The sequence below is a fragment of the Cnephaeus nilssonii genome (genome assembly GCF_951640355.1).
Source record: "Cnephaeus nilssonii genome assembly, chromosome: 14".
Classification (NCBI taxonomy): Eukaryota; Metazoa; Chordata; class Mammalia; order Chiroptera; family Vespertilionidae; genus Cnephaeus; species Cnephaeus nilssonii.
In genome coordinates this window covers 57377854-57398319 of record NC_137085.1, presented here as the reverse complement: position 1 = coordinate 57398319, position 20466 = coordinate 57377854, and the positions used below count along the sequence as shown (strand labels likewise).

The 20466-nt window shown below is 39.1% G+C and overlaps 1 protein-coding gene across 4 annotated transcripts in view; it reads right to left on the bottom strand.

Moving 5' to 3' along the window:
- Positions 1-20466, bottom strand: part of CCDC171 (coiled-coil domain containing 171) — a 253621-nt gene that overhangs the window by 122919 nt on the left and 110236 nt on the right. For all 4 annotated transcript variants that reach the window (XM_079790672.1, XM_079790674.1, XM_079790673.1 and 1 more), the window contains 3 exons: positions 8390-8619; positions 7774-7956; positions 931-1116 (listed from right to left, as the gene is read on the bottom strand). In XM_079790672.1, coding sequence (XP_079646798.1) covers positions 931-1116; positions 7774-7956; positions 8390-8619 — 599 coding nt within the window. The remainder of the gene's footprint in view (positions 1-930; positions 1117-7773; positions 7957-8389; positions 8620-20466) is intronic.

The window sequence follows — 20466 nt, the reverse complement described above, 5'->3', positions numbered from 1 at the left end:
CTCTTTTTATACTCTTTGAATGTATCAATAATTTGAAATATAAAAAAATCCAAATAAATAAGTTTGTATGAAAAGAAACTCCAGTTTTTTATTCTACTGCCGCGCTTTGTAAAATCTGGGGTATTTAAAAAATTAAATCCCGAGTAGAATAAAGGAATCGAGAAAAAAGCAAGCGAGTGTAAAGGGTTAAGATATACATTAGTAGTATAATAAGTTATATACTAACTCTGAGTTGCTTACTATATTAGGTATGATACCCAATAGAGAGGCATGTTGTATCATTTTGGTTTTCCTGGAATTAGTTGTTCCATTCCAATGTGTATAACCTCACTAGCAAAAAACTCCACAAGTATTGTAATCATAAACTAGAATCCTATTATATTTTATGGCCAACATTGCCCACAGATACCATAGTCCTAAATCTATTAATGAAATTTTCTAAATGAAAATTTCTAACTATTTTATTTTCCCTTCTAGAGACCTTTCCCACAAATAGATGACAGGGAGGGAGAACAGCTCTTCCTAGACAAACCTCCTCCATCCCTAAGCAGGCTCTGACATAAGAATCAGAGACCTAGACCTGGAACCTTTCAAAATCCAACAGATATGTGGAGTTTCATGGTCTGGAGGGCGTAAAACAAGTTTTAAAAAGTGGGGTGTGGGGGAGAATCAAGAAAGATAAATGAAATAAAGAATATTATTACTGAAAATCTCCACTTTGCTTTCAACTAGCAAGTAAAACCTACTTTTACATTTTCAATACACATGGAATTGAGGGCCCAGAACCGTGTTTCATTCCATCTGTATAAGCTCTTGAAGAATAAAAATTTCATATCTTGGGATCAGTTCCCTGCTCAGGAGATAGACACGATTTCCTCAAGGACCCACATGTAGAGGAAACAAACCATTATGCAAGGAATGTTTTCCTACCTTAACCGCTTCTCCCAGAGTTTGGTTTTTGTCAGCTTCCTCACTGGAATGCAATTCAAGTCTATAATTCAACTCCTGCAGTTGCTGTGCCTGTTCATTCAATAGCATTTGTGCCTGCTGTTCCCGAAATAATGCATTATTCAGTTCTTCACATGCACTTTCAAACTTCTCATGGGTGATCAATTTCTGAAATAAGGGGAAAAATCAATTATCAGCTAACTGCATTTTGTATCATTTAATCTTCAGAACTGTATTTGCTAACATAAAGAGTATAATACAAACGTTTGTAAATGTCTGATACATGACAAAAGTACAATTTGTTTTTCTTAATTTCGTAAGTCAAGATAAAAAACAATCACTCTGGTTTTTAAAGCACAACGGCCATACTTTCAAAGTTATCATCTTTAGTTAAATAAAATCTTGGGAAACTTATTTCAAGTAAATCCATAATGTTCAGTTTAAATCTTGATATATGAACGTGTTTTATAAAGATTACTAGAGGCCCATTGCACAAAATTCATGCACTGGATTGGGGGGTCCCTCAGCCCGGCTTGCGCACTCTCGCAGTCTGGTACCCCTCAGGGGACATCCAACTGTCGGCTTCGTGGGGAGCAGGCCTAAGCCGGCAAGCGTACATCCCTCTCGCAGTCTGAGACCCCTGGCTCCTTACCACCTGCTCAGCTCGCTACTCCTTAGCGCTGCCACAGAGGCTGGAGAGGCTCCCGCCACCACCACTGCGCTCACCAGCCATGAGCCCAGCTTCTGGTTGAGCAGTGCTCCTCCTGTGGGAGTGCACTGACCACCAGGGGGCAGCTCCTGCATTGAGCGTCTGCTCCCTGGTGGCCAGTGCACATCATAGCAACCGGTCGTTCTGGTCATTCCACCATAATGGTCACTTAGGCTTTTATTATATAGACTAGAGGCCCAGTGCATGAAATTCGTGCACGGAGGGGGAGGTCCCTCAGCCCAGCCTGCACCCTCTCCAATCTGGGACCCCTCGGGGAATGTCCGACTGCCGATTTAGGCCTAAACCGGCAGACAGATATCCCTCTCGCAATCCGGGACCGCTGGCTCCTAACCGCTCGTCTGCCTGCCTGTCTGATTGCCCCTAACCCCTCTGCCTGCCTGCCTGATTGCCCCTAACCCCTCTGCCTGCCTGCCTGATTGCTCCTAACCACTGCCTGCCTGCCTAATAGCCCCTAACCCCTCTGCCTGCCTGCCTGATCACCCCTAAATGCCTCTCCCTGCCTGCCGGCCTGATTGCCCCTAACTGCCCCCCTGCCTGCCTGATTGCCCCTACCTTGCCCCCTGCCAGCCTGATCTCCCCTACCTTGCCCCCCTGCCAACCTGATCGCCCCTAACCATCTCTGCCTCGGCCCCCAGCCTAAGCCACAGTCTGGCCTCCCTTTGCCAGAGGCGACCTGGCCGATCAGGGGAAGGCGCCGCCTCATTACTCCGCTGCTGCTGCTGCCACTGGCGGCCACCATGGCTGCCTGAGCCTCGGGCCTCACAGCTGGACGCAGCTGTCTGAGCCTCAGGCCAGCCCTGGGCAATGGCAGCTGCCATCCACGGCTTGCCGGAGCCTCAGGCAGCCGCTGTGGCTTTATCCAGAAGGACGTGCAGATGGCCAACCAGAAGGCGTCCGCCCTAATTAGCATATTACCCTTTTATTAGTATAGATGATTGTGGAATTAAAGCCTTTAACAAGTTTCTATGCATCTGAAAAATATCCTATCTAATAAAAGAGTAATATGCAAATTGACCATCACTCCAACACACAAGATGGCTGCCCCCATGTGGACACAAGATGGCCACCACAAGATGGCCAGCAGGGGAGGGCAGTTGGGAGGGACCAGGTCTGCAAGGGAGGGCAGTTGTGGGTGATCAGGCCAGCAGGAGAGGGCAGTTGGGAGGGACCAGGCCTGCAAGCGAGGGCAATTAGGGGTGACCAGGCCAGCAGAGGAAGGAAGTTGGGGGCGACCGGGCCTGCAGGGAAGGGCAGTTCAGGGGGACCCAGGCCTGCAGGGGAGAGCAGTTGGGGGGGACCAGGCCTGAAGGGGAGGGCAGTTAGGGGTGACCAGGCCTGAAGGGGAGGGCAGTTAGGGGCAAACAGGCTGGCAGGGGAGCAGTTAGGCATCAACCAGGCTGGCAGGGGAGTGGTTAGGGGGTGATCAGGCTGGCAGGCAGAAGCGGTTAGGGGCAATCAGGAAGGCAGGCAGGCGAGCAGTTGGGAGCCAGCAGTCCTGGATTATGAGAGGGATCCCAGATTGGAGAGGGTGCAGGCTGGGCTGAGGGACAAACCCCCTCCCGCCCCCCCGTGCATGAATTTCATGCACCGGGCCTCTAGTACATTAATACAGTTGAATGTGGACTTAACCTCTGAGTTTTCTGACAAATGAGACAAAAATGGAAATGTGCTTTTAGTGTCCTCTTGGGTCAGCAATAGCAAGCACGTGGTTCATGTAGAGAGAACAATTTGCTGGAACTCAGTTTTAGGATAGATTTATACATGGGTATATAGATAAATATAGATTTATCTTTCTATATTACCATATACTCAGTTTTACTGTGGCATCAGGTACCTGGCCTGCTACCTCCCAGAAGCAACTGTTTTTTTTACTATTATTTGCCTTTTCAAAGGTGTATATAATACACTCCTCAATACTGATTAAGTTTCAAAAGGCAACAGTATAGCATAAAAATAGATTCCTAATTATTAATCTAAGTTAATACAAAGTAATGAGAAGGATCAAAAGGCACATAGGAAAGATGCCTCATTTACTGAGCACGACTAGTAAAGGTATATCTAATGCATCACTGATACTTATACAGTCTTTATTTTAGGGAACACATCTTTTCATTCCCTCTTAACAGCTGTCACACTCTCCACATTGTCCCATTACAAATAAACCTTTCACTTTGAAAGCATCTACTATAAAACCTCCTCTCTGCACTCCAGCTCCATTTCAACTTCTTACTCTCCCTCTATTCCCCAACACCATAGCACTCTTCTGGGACTTGTGAACAAATATTTTTTTACTTTGTCTACCTTTTATTTGTTATGTTGTTTTAAATTGTTGCTCCTTGTCATCAGACCATTCTGCCCTTTGCAATCTACTTGACTTCTATTAATCAAGATCCCTGCCATTCTGCAGGACTTCTTCCCACTCCTCAAGAATTTCTCCTTTACCAAAACCTTAGCTAATGTAGCCTCTCTCGTCGATCTATCCCTCCTGGAGTCTGCCTCAATTCCATTCAGCCTTCTGCAAACAGGATCAAACAAGTATAGCAATGTAGAATAACAAAGAGAGGGTGTGTGGAAGCAATTGTAAGAAGCTAATAAAATAAGATCATGGCTGTTAGCTGTCTAAGAACAACTGTCCGTAGATGAACATGGTATTCCAAAACAATAAAAGTACTGAATAGCTTTTGGCAGGCTGAATGTTACGTTATAATTTTAGACCAATCTAAACAAGTTATTATATTTTCCTTGTACACAGTTTGCCTGAAATCAGTGAAAGATGAGTGGCAGCAGGCACACTCCCCATTTTTTAAGAGGAAAACAGCATCTTTTCCCCAATCTATTACATTTTTAATAAAACAATCCTTTATTAACACAACTGGATATGAACATTAGCCACTACAATGAAATGGTTAAAAGTAGGAATTTTAGAGCCTAACCTGCTAGGCAAGTCACTTAGCTATGCTGTGCCCCATATCCCTCGTCTATAAAATAAAGTATTGAACTATTATTGTTATAAGAGAAATAAATGAATCAATACTCTAAAGTGATTAGGGTGGAAAAAATAAAGTTATTAGGGTGAATGCCTGATATATATCTATTAAGATATCATTAAATGTTAAAAATTACCCTCACTAACTCTATGGATGAAAAGGGGGCCACATAACTAAACCTGACAAACTCAGAGGAGGCCTGAATGGTGGGCCCTACCAACTCAGAGACTAAAAGCAAACACATAGGATGGTCTGAACATAAACATTCCTCACTAAAAGCGGGTCATGGAGGTAGTCGTGTCCTACTCCTGTGGCTTCCTTGACAAAGGTCAGTCTTTACCTTAACTGAGCCTGTCAGTTGTCCTTTTGCATCGAAGATAACATGCCTCTGAAATGTCAGAGTCATCTTTGCCAGACCCCTCAGAGCACAACTACCAGCACCAGAGCAGGAGACCACAGAACCTTGTTCCCCTCATTGCACTCTATGTGCTATAAATGGTAATTAGTAACAATCCCATTCCCACCAACATAAAAGAAGTGTGTCTCTTCATTTTACTTTTTTATCCAATCCCAGAGACTTTGCTTTCTCCTGCCCCTTAATCAACTACCAATGAACTCCTGCCCCTTAATCTACTACCAATGAATTCCATGTAACCTTCCTTTTATGTCTTCTCCTTGACTGTAATGTATTAAAAAACCTGCAAAACTGACATCTTCAAAAGCATTTTCTCAATCCATTGAGATTTTGCTCCCCTGCAGTTATTATCTGTTTGACTCAAAGTCATAAAAATTCTCTACAGGTTTGAATGTTTCTTACATCAACAATTTTATACCTTACAATTGTATGTCAAAATATAAAAATTACGTATCTCATTCGTCAATTATTACTTCCATTAATTCTATTTTTATTTCTACACTTCAGTTGAAGGAATTCACACTAAATATTTCATGGAACATATTCTTAGCTTTTGATGCAAGCCAGTTATTCAACCAGAGCCCTTAAAAAGAATTTTGTCACCTTCTAGCAACTTTTCTTCAGACTCTTATAACCTCTCTAGATTCTGGAAATTGAGCCCTGACTACTTTCAAACTAATCAAAGATAAGATGTTAACGTCTTTTCCTAATACTTAAGTATGAACCAGGAAATCTTATTGTGTAGAATACCTAGAATTATTCAAACATATTAGAGGGAACAACATAAATAAAGGACCTTCCAATTTTCAGGAAGTTCACTATTAGCTAAACCTATTTATAGTTGCCTATATTCTAAATCTCAAATTGCATCGATGGCTGTATCTTTCCATTTTGGCAGACCATCTCAAGATCCCAAATTTAGTTAGTATATGCAACTGAAAGCAAATCAAAAGGAGAGAGAGACACACACCGAAGGAATTGGCTTTTAAAAGTATACACAACAGCTGTTTATGGTTTAAGTATGGCAAAATATTTTTGGAAAATAATTAAATAGGGGAACAGTCAAATTTTGATGCACTCATATGAGAGAATATTAATTTATCTAAAATAAAATTAATAAATCACACAGGAAAATGTTTGTAGTACTTTAAAAATGTAAAGAAAAAGAAGTATTTTAACTCTATATTCCTATCTACACATATACACAGAGGGAAAATGCAGGGAATAAAACACATCCACACTTCAAAAGTGATTGGTCCTAGGTGGTAAGATTAGAGGGATTTGAACCTGCTTCTTTATACTTGTTTGTATATTTATTTGGTTATTATTTATTACCTTTATAATCAGAAAAAAAATGAAGCAGCTCATACAATTTTCTTCTCTGAGCAAACAACTACGAGAATGAGGGGGAAAACTGTACTGTCTTTAGACATTCATCAAAAAGAAAAATAAATCAGAAGGGCGATTCATAATTACCTGACATGCTGAATTTATAAGAACTCTTCGCCCTTTGAAGGTATAACTATTTGAAATAATATTTAACATTAGCAATTTACATTATCATAGGATTAATAACTGGGCTACTATCCGCTGCTGTCTCTGTTACAACAAATGTGAAAACTGCAAATTACAAATTAACCAAAAGATACATTTAAACTGGAAGTTAAACTTGCAAATTTTAGGTTTCCCAAAGAAGGAGGTACACAAAGTACCTTGATGGTAGGTTTAAGAAACCAATTTTGTATTCATATTTGTATTATCTAGCATCAGTTATATACAGTTTAGAAGTTTCAGGGTCATATTTTAACTCGATATTCCTACATCCATATTAGGAACATCAATGTTATAAGTAACCCAACTGTAAATAGAATATTAGATATCTGCATTTTGTTATGCTTCATGTATTTACATTTCAATCTTGAGCTAATGTTATTTGGCATAAGCCTTTCTTTTCTCAGCTATCTTCTGCTTTCTTAAATAATACATATAAATCTTTAATAGAAGTTAGACAAAATGAACATTTCTTTAGAAAATCAACTTGATTTCATACAAAGTAATCTAATTTACTCAAAACATTCAATATAAAATGAAAAGAGAAAAAAACCCAGTCCTCACTGCAAACATCAGGCTCCTCCATTGGGGCATTTTATTTTGTTTATTATACATTTGGGGGCTTATTTGCTATAGCAGTTAAGCTATCGTCATTGAATCTCTTTCTATACTTTCAGAGCATAATTTTAACAAGATTATGAGTTCTGCTGACACAGAATCAGTATTCCTTTAAGCATCTGGTATAACTCGTTATTTAAATTAACTGACATATAACATTGTGTAGTTTAAGGTGTACAATGTGCTAATTTGATAAATCTATGTGTTGCAATATGGTTACCACTGTAGCATTAGCTAACACCTCTATCATGTCACATAATTATCATTGCTTTTCTTATGGTGAGAATGTTTAAGATGTAGTCTCCTACCAACTTTGAAGTATGAACTACATGTTGGGGTATTTCAGAAGGGAAGTATTCTGAAGAAAAAGAAATCTTAATGGTACTTCAAATTATTTGAAAAAAACATAAGTTAAAGAAAACAAACTCACACACACACACACACACACACACACACACACACACACACACACAATCAGAGGAGAGTTTACCATAGCCATAGTTCCTTAAAACATGTATACTTACAGAGTGCTTAAATTCATTTAATTGCATTTGGAGACCCTGGGCTTTGTCCAGCTCCTTTTTCATCTCATTCACATTTCGTTTGAATTCTGTGACCTCTAAGCGCAGTGAGCGGCGCTCCACTTCCGCTGCATGCAGCCTTTGTGTAAATCCAAAGATTTGCTTCTGTAACGATGCTGTGCTTTTCTGTTGTTAAATAAGAGCAATTTTACAAGAAGTAACCACAGATTTACTAATAAATCCATAGCAATGGCATTTACCAAATTAAATGTAACTCAGGTTAAACACAGAACAATAATTTGGCTTATATGAAATGAACAATTGAAGAAATAATCTAGATGGCTAGAAAATAGAATTTTCAGTCATTAATGTTTCATACAGTTCCATTGCAGGTCACTTATAGAGAGCAGTCAATTCAGAATTCATGCCAGAACATTTGTATTTGGATATTTGGACACTTATCTGGAGGTGGTTTTCCTTATTGAATTAAAAGATCACAAGAAATCTAAAGGAAATCTAGATACATTTGTGTACAACTAATTTAAACTTCAAATAAGTCTGATTCAGAATTACATTCACAAGTCCTTAAAGTTCCTACTTAATAAAATTTCATACATACCAAAATGGGCACATGGACCTGTAGTCCGTATTTCAGGGCCAGCGTGTTCACTTTATGAAGTCCACGGGCCAACCTCTGAACCAGGGAATGCTTTTCTACATGTATAATACTCCTGCTGCTACTGTGCGAAGGTAAGCTCTCCATTGCCAAACTAATTTTATCCATGAGTTTTGCAAAAGAATTCTTGGCTGCACCTATAAGTAAATGTCCACAAATTCTAGAATTTGGATCTTCAAAGAAAAAGGCGGGGGGGGGGGGGGGGAGACAGAAAGATGTCAATTGTCTCTTGTTCATTTTATAATACTTCTAATCGTAACACAATACAATTTTCTCAATTACATAATTTCCATTCACCTGTAGAGATTTATTCAGAAAGTCTCCTCCCACATTAATTTTCACTGTGAAAAGGGAATGCAGAAAATAGCTTGCTTATGAAACAATATATCTAAAAAAATCTGCATGTATTTACAGTCATTCACACTGACCATTATGATACTAAAAATGTATCACTACTCTTTTCTTTGTTTTAAAACATAATATAAATCCATTTTCTATTTCCAGCTACTGAAGCTTGTTACCTTAATGTCATCCTATTTATACTCTCAGACAAGAAAATATAATTTGCCTTATTCAAAGGCAATTAAAATGTTACAACTACAATTACTTATTTCCCCACAGGGTTTTGGTAATCATCCCTCTCACATAATGGGCTTAAGGTCCCTGCATATCCAAAATGGTCTGTTGACTGCTAGATTCATCAGGCCTGTAATTCATAATTGTGTTTAATGTTGATAAATAAAATTGTCAGTGCTTTTTCTACTAATTAGTATTCCAGATAATGCTTAATAGGTTTATTTATGCCTTAATAAAAGTCGTGTAATTTAGTTTTCCCTCTGCTAGGCAGGTCTTAATCTGTCATTACTTGTCTTATGATACTATCTGTGTAAAATGACAAGCATAGAGAGATTATTTAAATTCAGCAATATACTGTTCTATATTTCAAGTGGCTCTGATTTCGGAGTTAATTTAAATCTTGTGGTGACATCAAAAGCACACAAAAAAAGTATGTTTATCCAACAAAAAATGTTTTATAATTCTAAGAATGCGTATGGTTCAACATTAAAATGAAACACTGAGAAGGTGATCAGTCAGTACCTTCTGTCATAAGCAACCATTTCACTGAAGCCCTGTGTTCAAAATTCTGAGTCTTGTTTTATTTATTTTATTCCTCAGTATATAAAAGAAAAGTTTTTTTAACTTATGCACAGTCAGAATTTGAAAACTATATTGCTTAGAAGTTATTCACAAAATATACATTATTAATTGGATAAAAATATATCTTCCATGTAGAATTTATTTCTATCAGTTACTGATGCAATGACTTCTAAGAATATGGGGTAATAAGTTTAATAATACTAAACTACAGCACACATTTAATAGGTCACTGTTGAATAAATGAACAAACAGTGAATTTTATTTTATCTATAATATTCAACATGATACATCAGTCCAATGTATTTCTTGTTTCTCTAACTGGCTTGTAACTCCTTAAAAAGACTCCTTAAGTCTTTTTTCAACTTAGGAAACTCATTTTATCTTTACTGTGCCACCTAGCGTATGTTTTTATATGTTTGCTGGATTAATTGTATTTCTTTTTTACTTCTATAGCAGCTACAATAATACTGAATACAATAATGCATTCAATAATACCAAGAGAAATTAATATTAACATTTTATGGTATGTCAAAGTTATTCTTGCTAAATAAACAAGATAAAAGCATAGTTTTAGAAAATTTTCAGGAATATAAAAGTAATTAAATTTCACAAAGAGCCCTAAAAGCAAATTTTAACCATTACATTTTAATGAATAATATGGGTGTATGTTTTTTTACAATATCACAGAAATGTGTTTGTGTAGACACCAACCACTAGGAAAGGTGAAATTAAGTAACAATATAATTCTATAAGGTATTGCTCTGAATTTTGAAGAAGTGGGAAAGAGGCATGCACTCCAAGTTCCAGACTACTGACTCTCCATGAATTACAGAAAGAGCACTAAATAATTTGCTTTGCTGAGTAACAAGTATTTTCACAATATACATTATACAGTATTAAGTACAATTAGTTTAATTTTTTTTGTTATTAATCCTCACCCGAGATATTGTCCCCTTGATTTTTAGAGAGTGGAAAGGTAGGGAGGAGACAAAGAGAGAAACATTGATGTGAGAGAGTGATCGATTGGTAACCTCCTGCACACACCCAAACCAGGGCCAGGGATCGAGCTTGCAACTGAGGTACGTGCCCTTGACCGAAATCAAATCCAGGACCATTCAGTCCACAGTCCAATGCTTTTCCACTAAGCCAAACCAGCTAGGAGCAATTAGTTTAATCTATCCTATATAATAAAAGCCTAATATGCAAATTGTCCCCTTGACTGGGAGTTCAACCAGGAGTTCAACCGCTTGCTAAGACGTGAGCTGACCACCAGGGGGAAGCGTGGAATATGGAGGGCATCGGCGACACGGCACAGGCAGCAGGTGGCAGTGGAGGCGTTGCCGGCCCTGATGGGCCCTGACAAGAGCAGGACCATGGTGGGATGGTGGAGCAGGTGAGCAGGCAGCGTCAGGCCAAGGTGGGTGCAAGCAGGGGTCCGATCACCCCACTGATTGCCCCGCAGATGGCGACCAGCAGCAGTGGCAAGGGGCGGGGCTGACCCCCCCGGCTCCCAAGTGCTGAGGGAGTCGGGCAGGGGGCCCAGCCCCTACCAATCGCCCCACAGATGGTGACCAGCAGCCAGCAGGTCCTGATCGCCCAATCAGGGCCAGGCCCCAGGCTGGGACAGGGAACTCGGGGTGGATGGTAGCAACCAACCTCCTGTGGTGCCTGGGTGGGGAGCTGCAACCTCTTGCCAGCTACCTGGAGGCAGGGGTGACGGGGACAGAGGTGCGGTGAGTATGCAGGGCGACTGCCGAGCTTGCTCTTACTCCCCCTGCTACCCTCCCCCAGGATGTCAGGGTTAGCATGCTGGGAAAGCCCCCGTGCTCAGGTGCCAGGTGCCCACAAGGAGCCTACCCAGCACCTGCATGGCCTTTTCCGGGTGAGCCGGGCTGCAGCCGCTGGGACTGCAGGGGCTGGTTGGGGCTCCCCGTGGGTTCATGCAGGAGCCCGTCTGTGAGGCCGGCTGGGAGAGAGTGCGCTGCCCACCTGGCTTCCGTGTGGTGCCGTTGGGTGGACCAGAGGCCCACACTGTACCCCGGCCTATAGCATCAGGCCACGCTCATCACATCTCTGTGTGGGGACTCAGGTGCCGTGACTCAGGCAGAGGGGGGCGTGCAGGGGCCTGGGGCCCCGGTGCTGCCCAGGGCCCAGAGGTCAGCTGGGACCTGCCCTTCCACACCAGATGCTCGTGCTTAGATCGCTGGCCAGGCCTAGGGACCACACTTGTGCATGAATTTCATGCACCGGGCTTCTAGTATATATATAAAGCTAGTATGCTAAGTGTCCTACCATCTGACCAGTCACTATGATGCACACTGACCACCAGGGGGCAGATACTCAACACAGGAGCTGCCGTGACATGCACTGGCCATTTATAGAGAAACAGCACCATGGACCTGGTGCCCACAAAGCAACGCTCAGCTTCCCCCAAGTGGGACACAGGCCCTGCTACCACCCCAGAGCAACAGCCCACCAAATCACAGCCTATGCTGCCAAGACCCCATGGCGCAAAATGCGGCCCACAGTCCAGCCCAGCCCAGCCTGGAAATGGTCACTGTGGGCACTGGGTAATGATGTCATGTAGCAACGCCCGGCTTCCTCTCCTTAGCGACTAGCCTCCTTAGAGTTTCTTCAGCCCAAGAACACGACTTGCTTTATAGCCAGGTGGAAACATTTTACACTTTAACCAAACATCTGTGAAGCATTTTTCCCTGCCTCATCTCATTTGATCCTCACAGAAGTACTGGAGTAGGTAGATAGGAGACTCAGTAGAATCCTATTTTCTTTTCATTAGCCAGAAAACAGAGATTTAGAAAGTTTAGAAACTTGACCCGACATAAAAGAAGAAATGGTGGACCTTGAAAATGACTTAAGGTTTTCTCACTGTGCAGAATATAGTCAAACACTGCTGCAGTTAAATATTTTACCCTTTGTTCTCCCTGCATGATCTATAATAATAATCTGCTTCATGTTGATATTTACTGTGTGTTGCTGACAATTACCTGAAAGAGAAGTTGGGATGCTTTACTGGGGCTGGAAAAAGTTTAGCTAAATCAGAAAGCAGTGCTAATTAAGCAAGTTTATCTATATATATGAAGCTCTCAATGGCGCCAATCACACGCATGTGTTTCAATCTGTCATTGTTGGTCGTGAATTTGGTTGACACTTATATTATAGAGAAAGGGCAAATAGCGATATTAAAATATTTCTTCTAATTACTTTCCTTTCAATGTGCACGAATTCATGCACTGGGCCACTAATATGAAATAAATAAGAATCTTTTAGCTACACAGTCATAGAAATATTTATATAATGATACAGAAATAAGAGAAAAATTGAGGTCACTTAAGTTTGTCATGTCTAAATTTATCTAGACTAAACATTGGACTTGTTACTTTTAACAGTCTTGTTTATGTTAAATATATTTGTTAATCACTTTCCCCTATTTAATAAATAGCATGTGTCTTTCAAGAAAGAGAACCTATGTTCTGCCATTACTTTTTCCAGTACAAGGAGCAATATTGTACATCTAAGCTTAAAACTTCAGAACGAATTCATAAAGAATTGTTTCAACCAGTAGATCTAAACCTGTGGGCTACAGATCTCAGGGTAGGGGAGAGGGAGGGGAAAAAAGTCATTTTCACCACTTTTAACTGCAGTAACTATTGCCTTTTGATCTTTATTTATCCCTAAAAAATATACACAGCATGAATAATATATGCTCATCATAGTGTAAGCAATAAAATTAAAATTCCATTAAAACATTATAGAAGTCTTTAACGAAGGAGGTAAAAGACCTGTACTCAGAAAACTATAGGATACTAAAGAAAGAAACCGAGGAAGATACAAATAAGAAAAAGCATATAACATGCTCATGGATTGGAAGATTTAACATCATTAAAATGTTCATATTACCCAAAGCAATCTATAGATTAAACACAATTCCTATTAAAATACCAATGTAGAGGTACCATCTCACACCTGTCAGAATGGCTATCATCAATAAATCAACAAACGACAAGTGCTGGCAAGGATGCGGAGAAAAAGGAACCCTCATGCACTGCTGGTGGGAATGCAGACTGGTGCAGCCACTGTGGAGAACAGTATGGACTTTCCTCAAAAAACTAAAAATGGAACTCCCATTTGACCCAGTGATCCCACTTCTAGGAATATATCCCAAGAAACCAGAAACACCCATCAGAAAGGATATATGCACCCCTGTGTTCATAGCAGCACAATTTACAATAGCTAAGATTTGGAAACAGCCTAAGTGCCCATCAGCAGATGAGTGAATTAGAAAACTGTGGTACATCTACCCAGTGGAATTCTACGCTGCTGTAAAAAGGAAGGATCTCCTACCATTTGCAACAGCATGGATGGAGCTGGAGAGCATTATGCTAAGTGAAATAAGTCAGTCAGAGAAAGATAAATATCGTATGATCTCATGCATTTGTGAATTATAATGAACAATATAAACTGATGAACAAAAACAGATCCAGAGACAGAGAAGCATCAATCAGATGCTCAAACATCAGAGGGAAGGTAGGGGAGGGTGGGGATAAGGAGGAGAGATCGCCCAAAGGACTTGTATGCATGCATATAAGCATAACCAATGGACACAGACACCAGAGGGGTGAGGGCATGAGTGTGGGGGGCAGGGGGTAGTGAGGGGGGAGAATGGGGAGGATAAGGACACATATGTAATACCTTAATCAATAAAGAAAGGGGAAAAAAACAATGAGTATTTTACAGACCTAGAACGAATTCCAAAGATTTATATGGAGAAAAAAAAAAAACACCTTGAATAGCCTCAGCAATCTGTCTCTCTCTCTCTCTCTCTGAAAATACTGGACTAAAATATGAGCAATACAACCTTGAGCTAAGGCTAGTAAGTAAATCACCAAAAGGAAAGCCATAAAGGAAATGATTAGCAATTTTTATCCATATAAAAATTAAAATACAACTCTGACACTATAAAGATCAAAGAGTTAAATTGAGTGATATACAAGGAGTTCTTACCATTCCATAAGAAACAAATACATATCTTCATATATAAACATAGTGAGATAATATATAAAAGACTATAAATAGGTGTAGAACAAATGAAGATATGCAACCTCAGAGTCAAAAAATATAATAATACAGTTTATTTTGCCTTTCAAACTGATAAAGATGAAAAAGACTGTCAAAACTTTGTAGACCAAGGCTATGATGGAGAAACCAGAATACTCAGTAGTGTTCATGAGAGTGTAATGTAAAGCAACTTTTATAAAAAGCAGACTGGCAATACTTTCCAACTGTAAAATATGCAGATGTAAGTGTAAAATGATTTTATGCACAAACATGTTGATTACAGCATAGTTACTACAGTATTTACTGAGATGGAAAATACATTTATTTTCCATTGAGTAGAAAAAAATTATAATGATTCCCTCCTGTAAACCTGTGTTTGTTGTCTATACGTGTTTGTACACATGTATGGGGGATTTGTACACATCATCAAAATGTTCGCAATGATTAGGCATATGCCTCAGGGTAATTTCTATTTAATTATTTTATGAAGCACTGTGCACTGCCTTCCTCATTCATTCATTCAACAGCTAGCTATAAAGTAGCTCATAGGTATACAGGCATTGTGTTAGGCAATGGGGTTAGGGGACCTAAAACATTGATTAAGAATTAATAGCTCTAGTTTCCATCAGAATTATCCTATCTAATAAAGAGGGAATATGCTAATTGACCATCACTCCCTCACAAGATAGCAGTGCTCACAGCCACACGATGGCAGCGCCCAGTCCCCTCAGCCCTGCCTCATCCAGCCGGAGTCCCCCAGTCCCCTCAGCCCCGCCACACCTAGACTCAGTCTCCCAGTCCCTGCAGCATCCAGCCCCATCCAGCCTCAGTCTCCCAGTCCCCTCAGCCACGCAGGGGAAGGCAGTTGGGGGCGATCGAGTCAGCAGGGGAGGTCAGTTGGGGATGATCAGGCCGGCAGGGGAGCAGTTAGGCGTCAATCATGCCGCCAGGGGAGCAGTGAGGGGGCTATCAGGCTGGCAGGCAGAGTGGTTAGGGGCAATCAGGCAGGCAGGCAGGCGAGTGGTTAGGAGCCAGCAGTCCCGGATTGTGAGAGGGATGTCCGACTGCCGGTTAGGGTGCAGGCTGGGCTGAGGGACACCCCCCACCCTGTGCAAGAATTTCGTGCACCAGGCCTTTAGTTTATAAATAACACTATAGATACAAATGCCTAATAACAGAACTTATCCAAAACATAAATTGACTCAGACAAATTATATCTGGGGGAATAATTATCTAAAGCAGGGGTTCTTGGTCATTTTTGTGCTATAATTCCTTTGATAGTCTGGTAAATCTTATGTATTCACTTCTCCGAATAATACTTTAAAATGAATAAATCAAAATATGTAGGTTTACAAAGGAAACAAATTTTATTGAAATATAGTTACCAAACATTTTTAGTTTATTAATGTAGTGAATGTAAGACAATACATTTACAACCTAGACTAATTAAAATTAACTTTTAACAAGACAAAGCACAGTGAAAGTTGTTGCTTAGCCAAACTAAGAACATTGAACCATAAGGTGATCTTCAAAAAAGCATTGTGTATGTCATGTTGGACATCAAATTTTTTTATTTTGTTATATTTAAAAGAGATGAAAATCCTGAGTCACAAATATATATTGCTGCAAATGTAATTAAAGTTTCTATGTTCACTTTATAAGGCAGAGTTAGGCTTCTCTAAAATACCAGAATTCCCCAAGGTTTTTAAATTCAAAACCTTGTGCTAAGTTTTTTGTCCTAAGTCAGTCAGGTCATCTTTGGCTTAGGTCAACATATGCAATACAATTGATATAAATTGTAAGAAAAAGGATTGTGAATCCATGGTTCAAATTTTATGCTATGCTATGACCCTGGAATTTTACATAATCATGAATACTCCCAAGAATAAATTCTTTATTCAAAAATCTTTCTTAAAAATTATAATAGGCAAGTCCATTTTAATTTAAAAACCAAAATATTATTCACTGTAAACTCTTTTCAACTTTTCTATATGCTTGAAAATTCTCATAATAAAATATGTAAAAAATATGAAAAAAAGGCAAAAGTAATAATAAAAAGAAAATCACAAAAGAAAATTTAATACATTAATGTGGCTCCCCAAAATAGACACTAGTACCTTAAATCCCAGTAATGATACATGATCCCCTTGTAGTGTTTCAGTTTAAGTTATGATTGAAGTTATATAAATAACAAAATCCTCTGTGCAAATAACAAACTTTACTGTGCATATAAATCATCTGAGGGGCTTGTTAAAATGCTGATTCTGATTAATTAGCTCTGGAGTGGAGTCTGATATTATGCATTTCTGACACATCCCCAGTTAATGCTGATGCTACTGACCCAGGGACTACACTTGAAGTAGCAAAGCTCTTTTTATTATTTGTTAGGATTCAAAAAAAGCCTTAAAACTTATAAATATATACCAATAACTACTTATTACTACAAATATCTTTACTTACTGCTTTGAACTTCCTAAGCGTGAAACCTCAATGTTATGCTAAATACAACCTAGATTTCTGAGTTTTGCCTGAAATTGTTGCCATGACCTCTAGAAAGTTAGCTCAAAGTATACAAAGTTCTGAGTACTAATAGCAGGGGTATGTATATTTGAGTCATCTATCTTCTATATAATTAAGATTCCAATTATAAGTTAAAGTGTGTAAATGTGTAACAAAATATATTAACATTCTACTCATATCCATATGCTTCTGTATGTGGACAGAGATATTTCATAGCAAATCAGCACATTTGTTTCTATCTTGAGAAATTCAGCCTGGACCACTCATTTGAAAACATTCAGTTATCTGAAGGGTTTAGTCCAGTCCCATGATGATTGATATTCCAGCCCTTCAGTGGAAGTAACATTCTCCCCTGTTTGAGGTAAATGATCTCTTGCAGGCACACCATTTGGATACCTGGAAAAGGTAATTTATCTCAAGTGGGCAAGCACTTTAATGAAAGCAAAGAAGGTTGCCACCTGTCCAGTATTTGCAAAGGCAACATGGATACTGGGGTCTCTGCCCACTGTCTATAAGTACATCGTTAAAGTTTAAGAAGGTAGCAGGGGCAACCACCGTTAGCACTTTCTAAGCAGTGACTTAGCTACCCTATTGAACTTCTACTTTCATGAAAAGATTTAAAGTAATATGCCAGTATTACTCTAAAGTGTGAGACATCAGTACGCACACACAAAGAGATAAAACTACAAACATTTTTTTTGTAATTACATATACAATGGACTTGGCTAGGCAGGTTACATTTACTCCAAATAACCCTATGAGGTGGGAACTTTTCTTACCCGCATTTTACATATGAAGACACTGAAGCTGAAAAGGGATTAAGTAATTTTCCTAATGTCACACACATAGTAAGCAATGTAACCCAGATTCAAATCTAGAGTCAAAATTATTAATTCATACTCTAGTATATATCGAACATGTATAATTTTCTCTCCTAGTACATGTTTAAATTTCCCCCCCCCTAGATACTTAATAGTATGTGTATTAATTTAGAACTCTAAAAAATATAAGCATCTACTTTTTTTAAAGAATAATTTACTGATTTTTTTCACCTTAGAACAGAAATAATACAACTGCTGGTTTGGGCACACATGTACCATTTTTCCTGGGGCTAAAGTGTCAATGATGCCATCAATTTGTAGTTCTGACATGTAAAACTGTTTAAATTTTCAACAAGTTCTTCAAAAAGAAAAAAACAGTTCTAAGAAGTATCTTCTTTCATTTCAGAATTTTCAGATTATTTCCTATACTTTCCCAAGATTTTGACACTTGTTTCCCAATTCATTGAAAGAATTAAGATTCTGCTCACAACATTAGATGATTCAAGAGATATGAATAGATTACAAATCAAAGCTGAACTGATTGATATTCCTGATACCTGTGGTATGATGAAAATAACCTATTATGAATTGGTCAATAAGTGATAGAATGAGCAACTAATAAATATTGCCCAGACATTAAAAATCATTCTCTAGAAAAATATTAAATGAAGAAAAATCCTCAAAAAATATGACTTTTTAAAAACTAAAGCAATAATATTTATCATAAGCAAAGCACAGCATCACTCCTGTGAGATTCATGCCAAAAAAATGTAGAAGCTGAATCTCATCACATGAGGAAACAACAAGTCAAAATTGAGAGATAGTCTACAAATAACTGGCCTATAATCTTCAAGGTCATGATGGTCAAGGAACTCTTTCATGCAGAGAAGACTAAAGAAACATAACTAAACGCAACACAATGCTAAACCAGATGCTTTTGCTATGAAAGACACGCTTGAGAAAATGAATGGGGTGTGAATGGTAGTAATGTATCAATGGTAGTTTTCTGATGTTGATCATTGCATTCTTGTTATGTACAAGATTGTCTTTGAAATGCACAGTAAAATATGAGAAAGTCATGGGGCATCATGTCAGCAACTTGCTCTCAGATCATCGGCGGGGAGGGGGGCAGGGGGGAGAGTTCTCTGTAGTGTACTTGCAACTTTTCTGTAAGTGTATTATATCAAAATAATTTTTAAATGAAAATATAAAACAGTATATAGTCTATGATATCATTTGTAACATTCGCTAATCTGTTGGGAGGGAGGGAGGGAGGGAGGGAGGGAGGCAGGGAGGGAGGGAGGCAGGGAGGGAGGGAGGCAGGGAGGCAGAGTGGGCTGTGGAATAAAATAGATTGAAAGAACATACTCAACCGTTAACAGTAACTATTCCTGTATGATGGGAAACTGTTTTTGTTATTGTTGTTCTCTGACTATTTTTTCAAGTTTTCTGAATTGACCAGTTTCCTTTTACAACAGAGGCAGTAGATGTGGAGGTAATTTATTGTTTGAATCTGAATCCTCTCTATTGCAGACATTGTTGATTAGCTGATCCATTCTATCCACAAACTCTCTCTTGTCTTTTGCCAGCTTTCATCTAACCAGCTAGGGATAACCATGTGATCAGTTCAGGCCAATGAAACAATAGCAGAAACCTGCCGGGGATTGGAGGAGGGCTTTTGGGAAAGCTTTTGTTTTCCTGATAAAGGGATATTATTTAGCAGCCATGATTTCACATTTTAACAGCTTTCTTGAGATATAATTCACACAAAATACAATTCACCCATTTAAAATGTACATATCAATGGTTTTTTATATATTCACAGAACCATGCAATCATCATCACAAGTAATTTTATAACTTCATCACCCCAAAAAGAAACACTGTACCTATTAGCAGTCATTTCCCATAACCCCCAACAACCTACCGGGCCTCAGGCAACCATTAATCAACTCTCTGTCTCTAGATTTGCCTAATCTGAAAATTTCAAATACAGGTATACATTGGAGATATTGTGGATTATGCTAAATCTACTCTGCCTGTGCTCTATAAATGGTTCCAGACCACCGCAACAAAACAAAAATCACAATAAAGCTAGTCACACAAATTTTTTGGTATCCTAGTACATATAAAAGTCATGTTTACACTATATTGTAGTCTATGAAGTGTACAACAGAATTATGTCCTGAAAAACAATGTATATACTTTAATTTTAAAATACCTTGTTGCTAAAAATGCTAATCTTCCTCTGAGCTAATCTTCCTCAGCGGGTCATAATCTTTTTGTTGGTGGAGGGTCTTGCCTCAGTGTTCCCGGCTGCTGATTGATCAGGGTGGTGGTGGTGGAAGGTTCGAGTAGCCGCTGCAATTTTTTAAAATAAGACAGCAATGACGTGTGCTGCATGGATTGACTCTTCCGTTCACGAACAGTTTCTCTGTGGCATGGG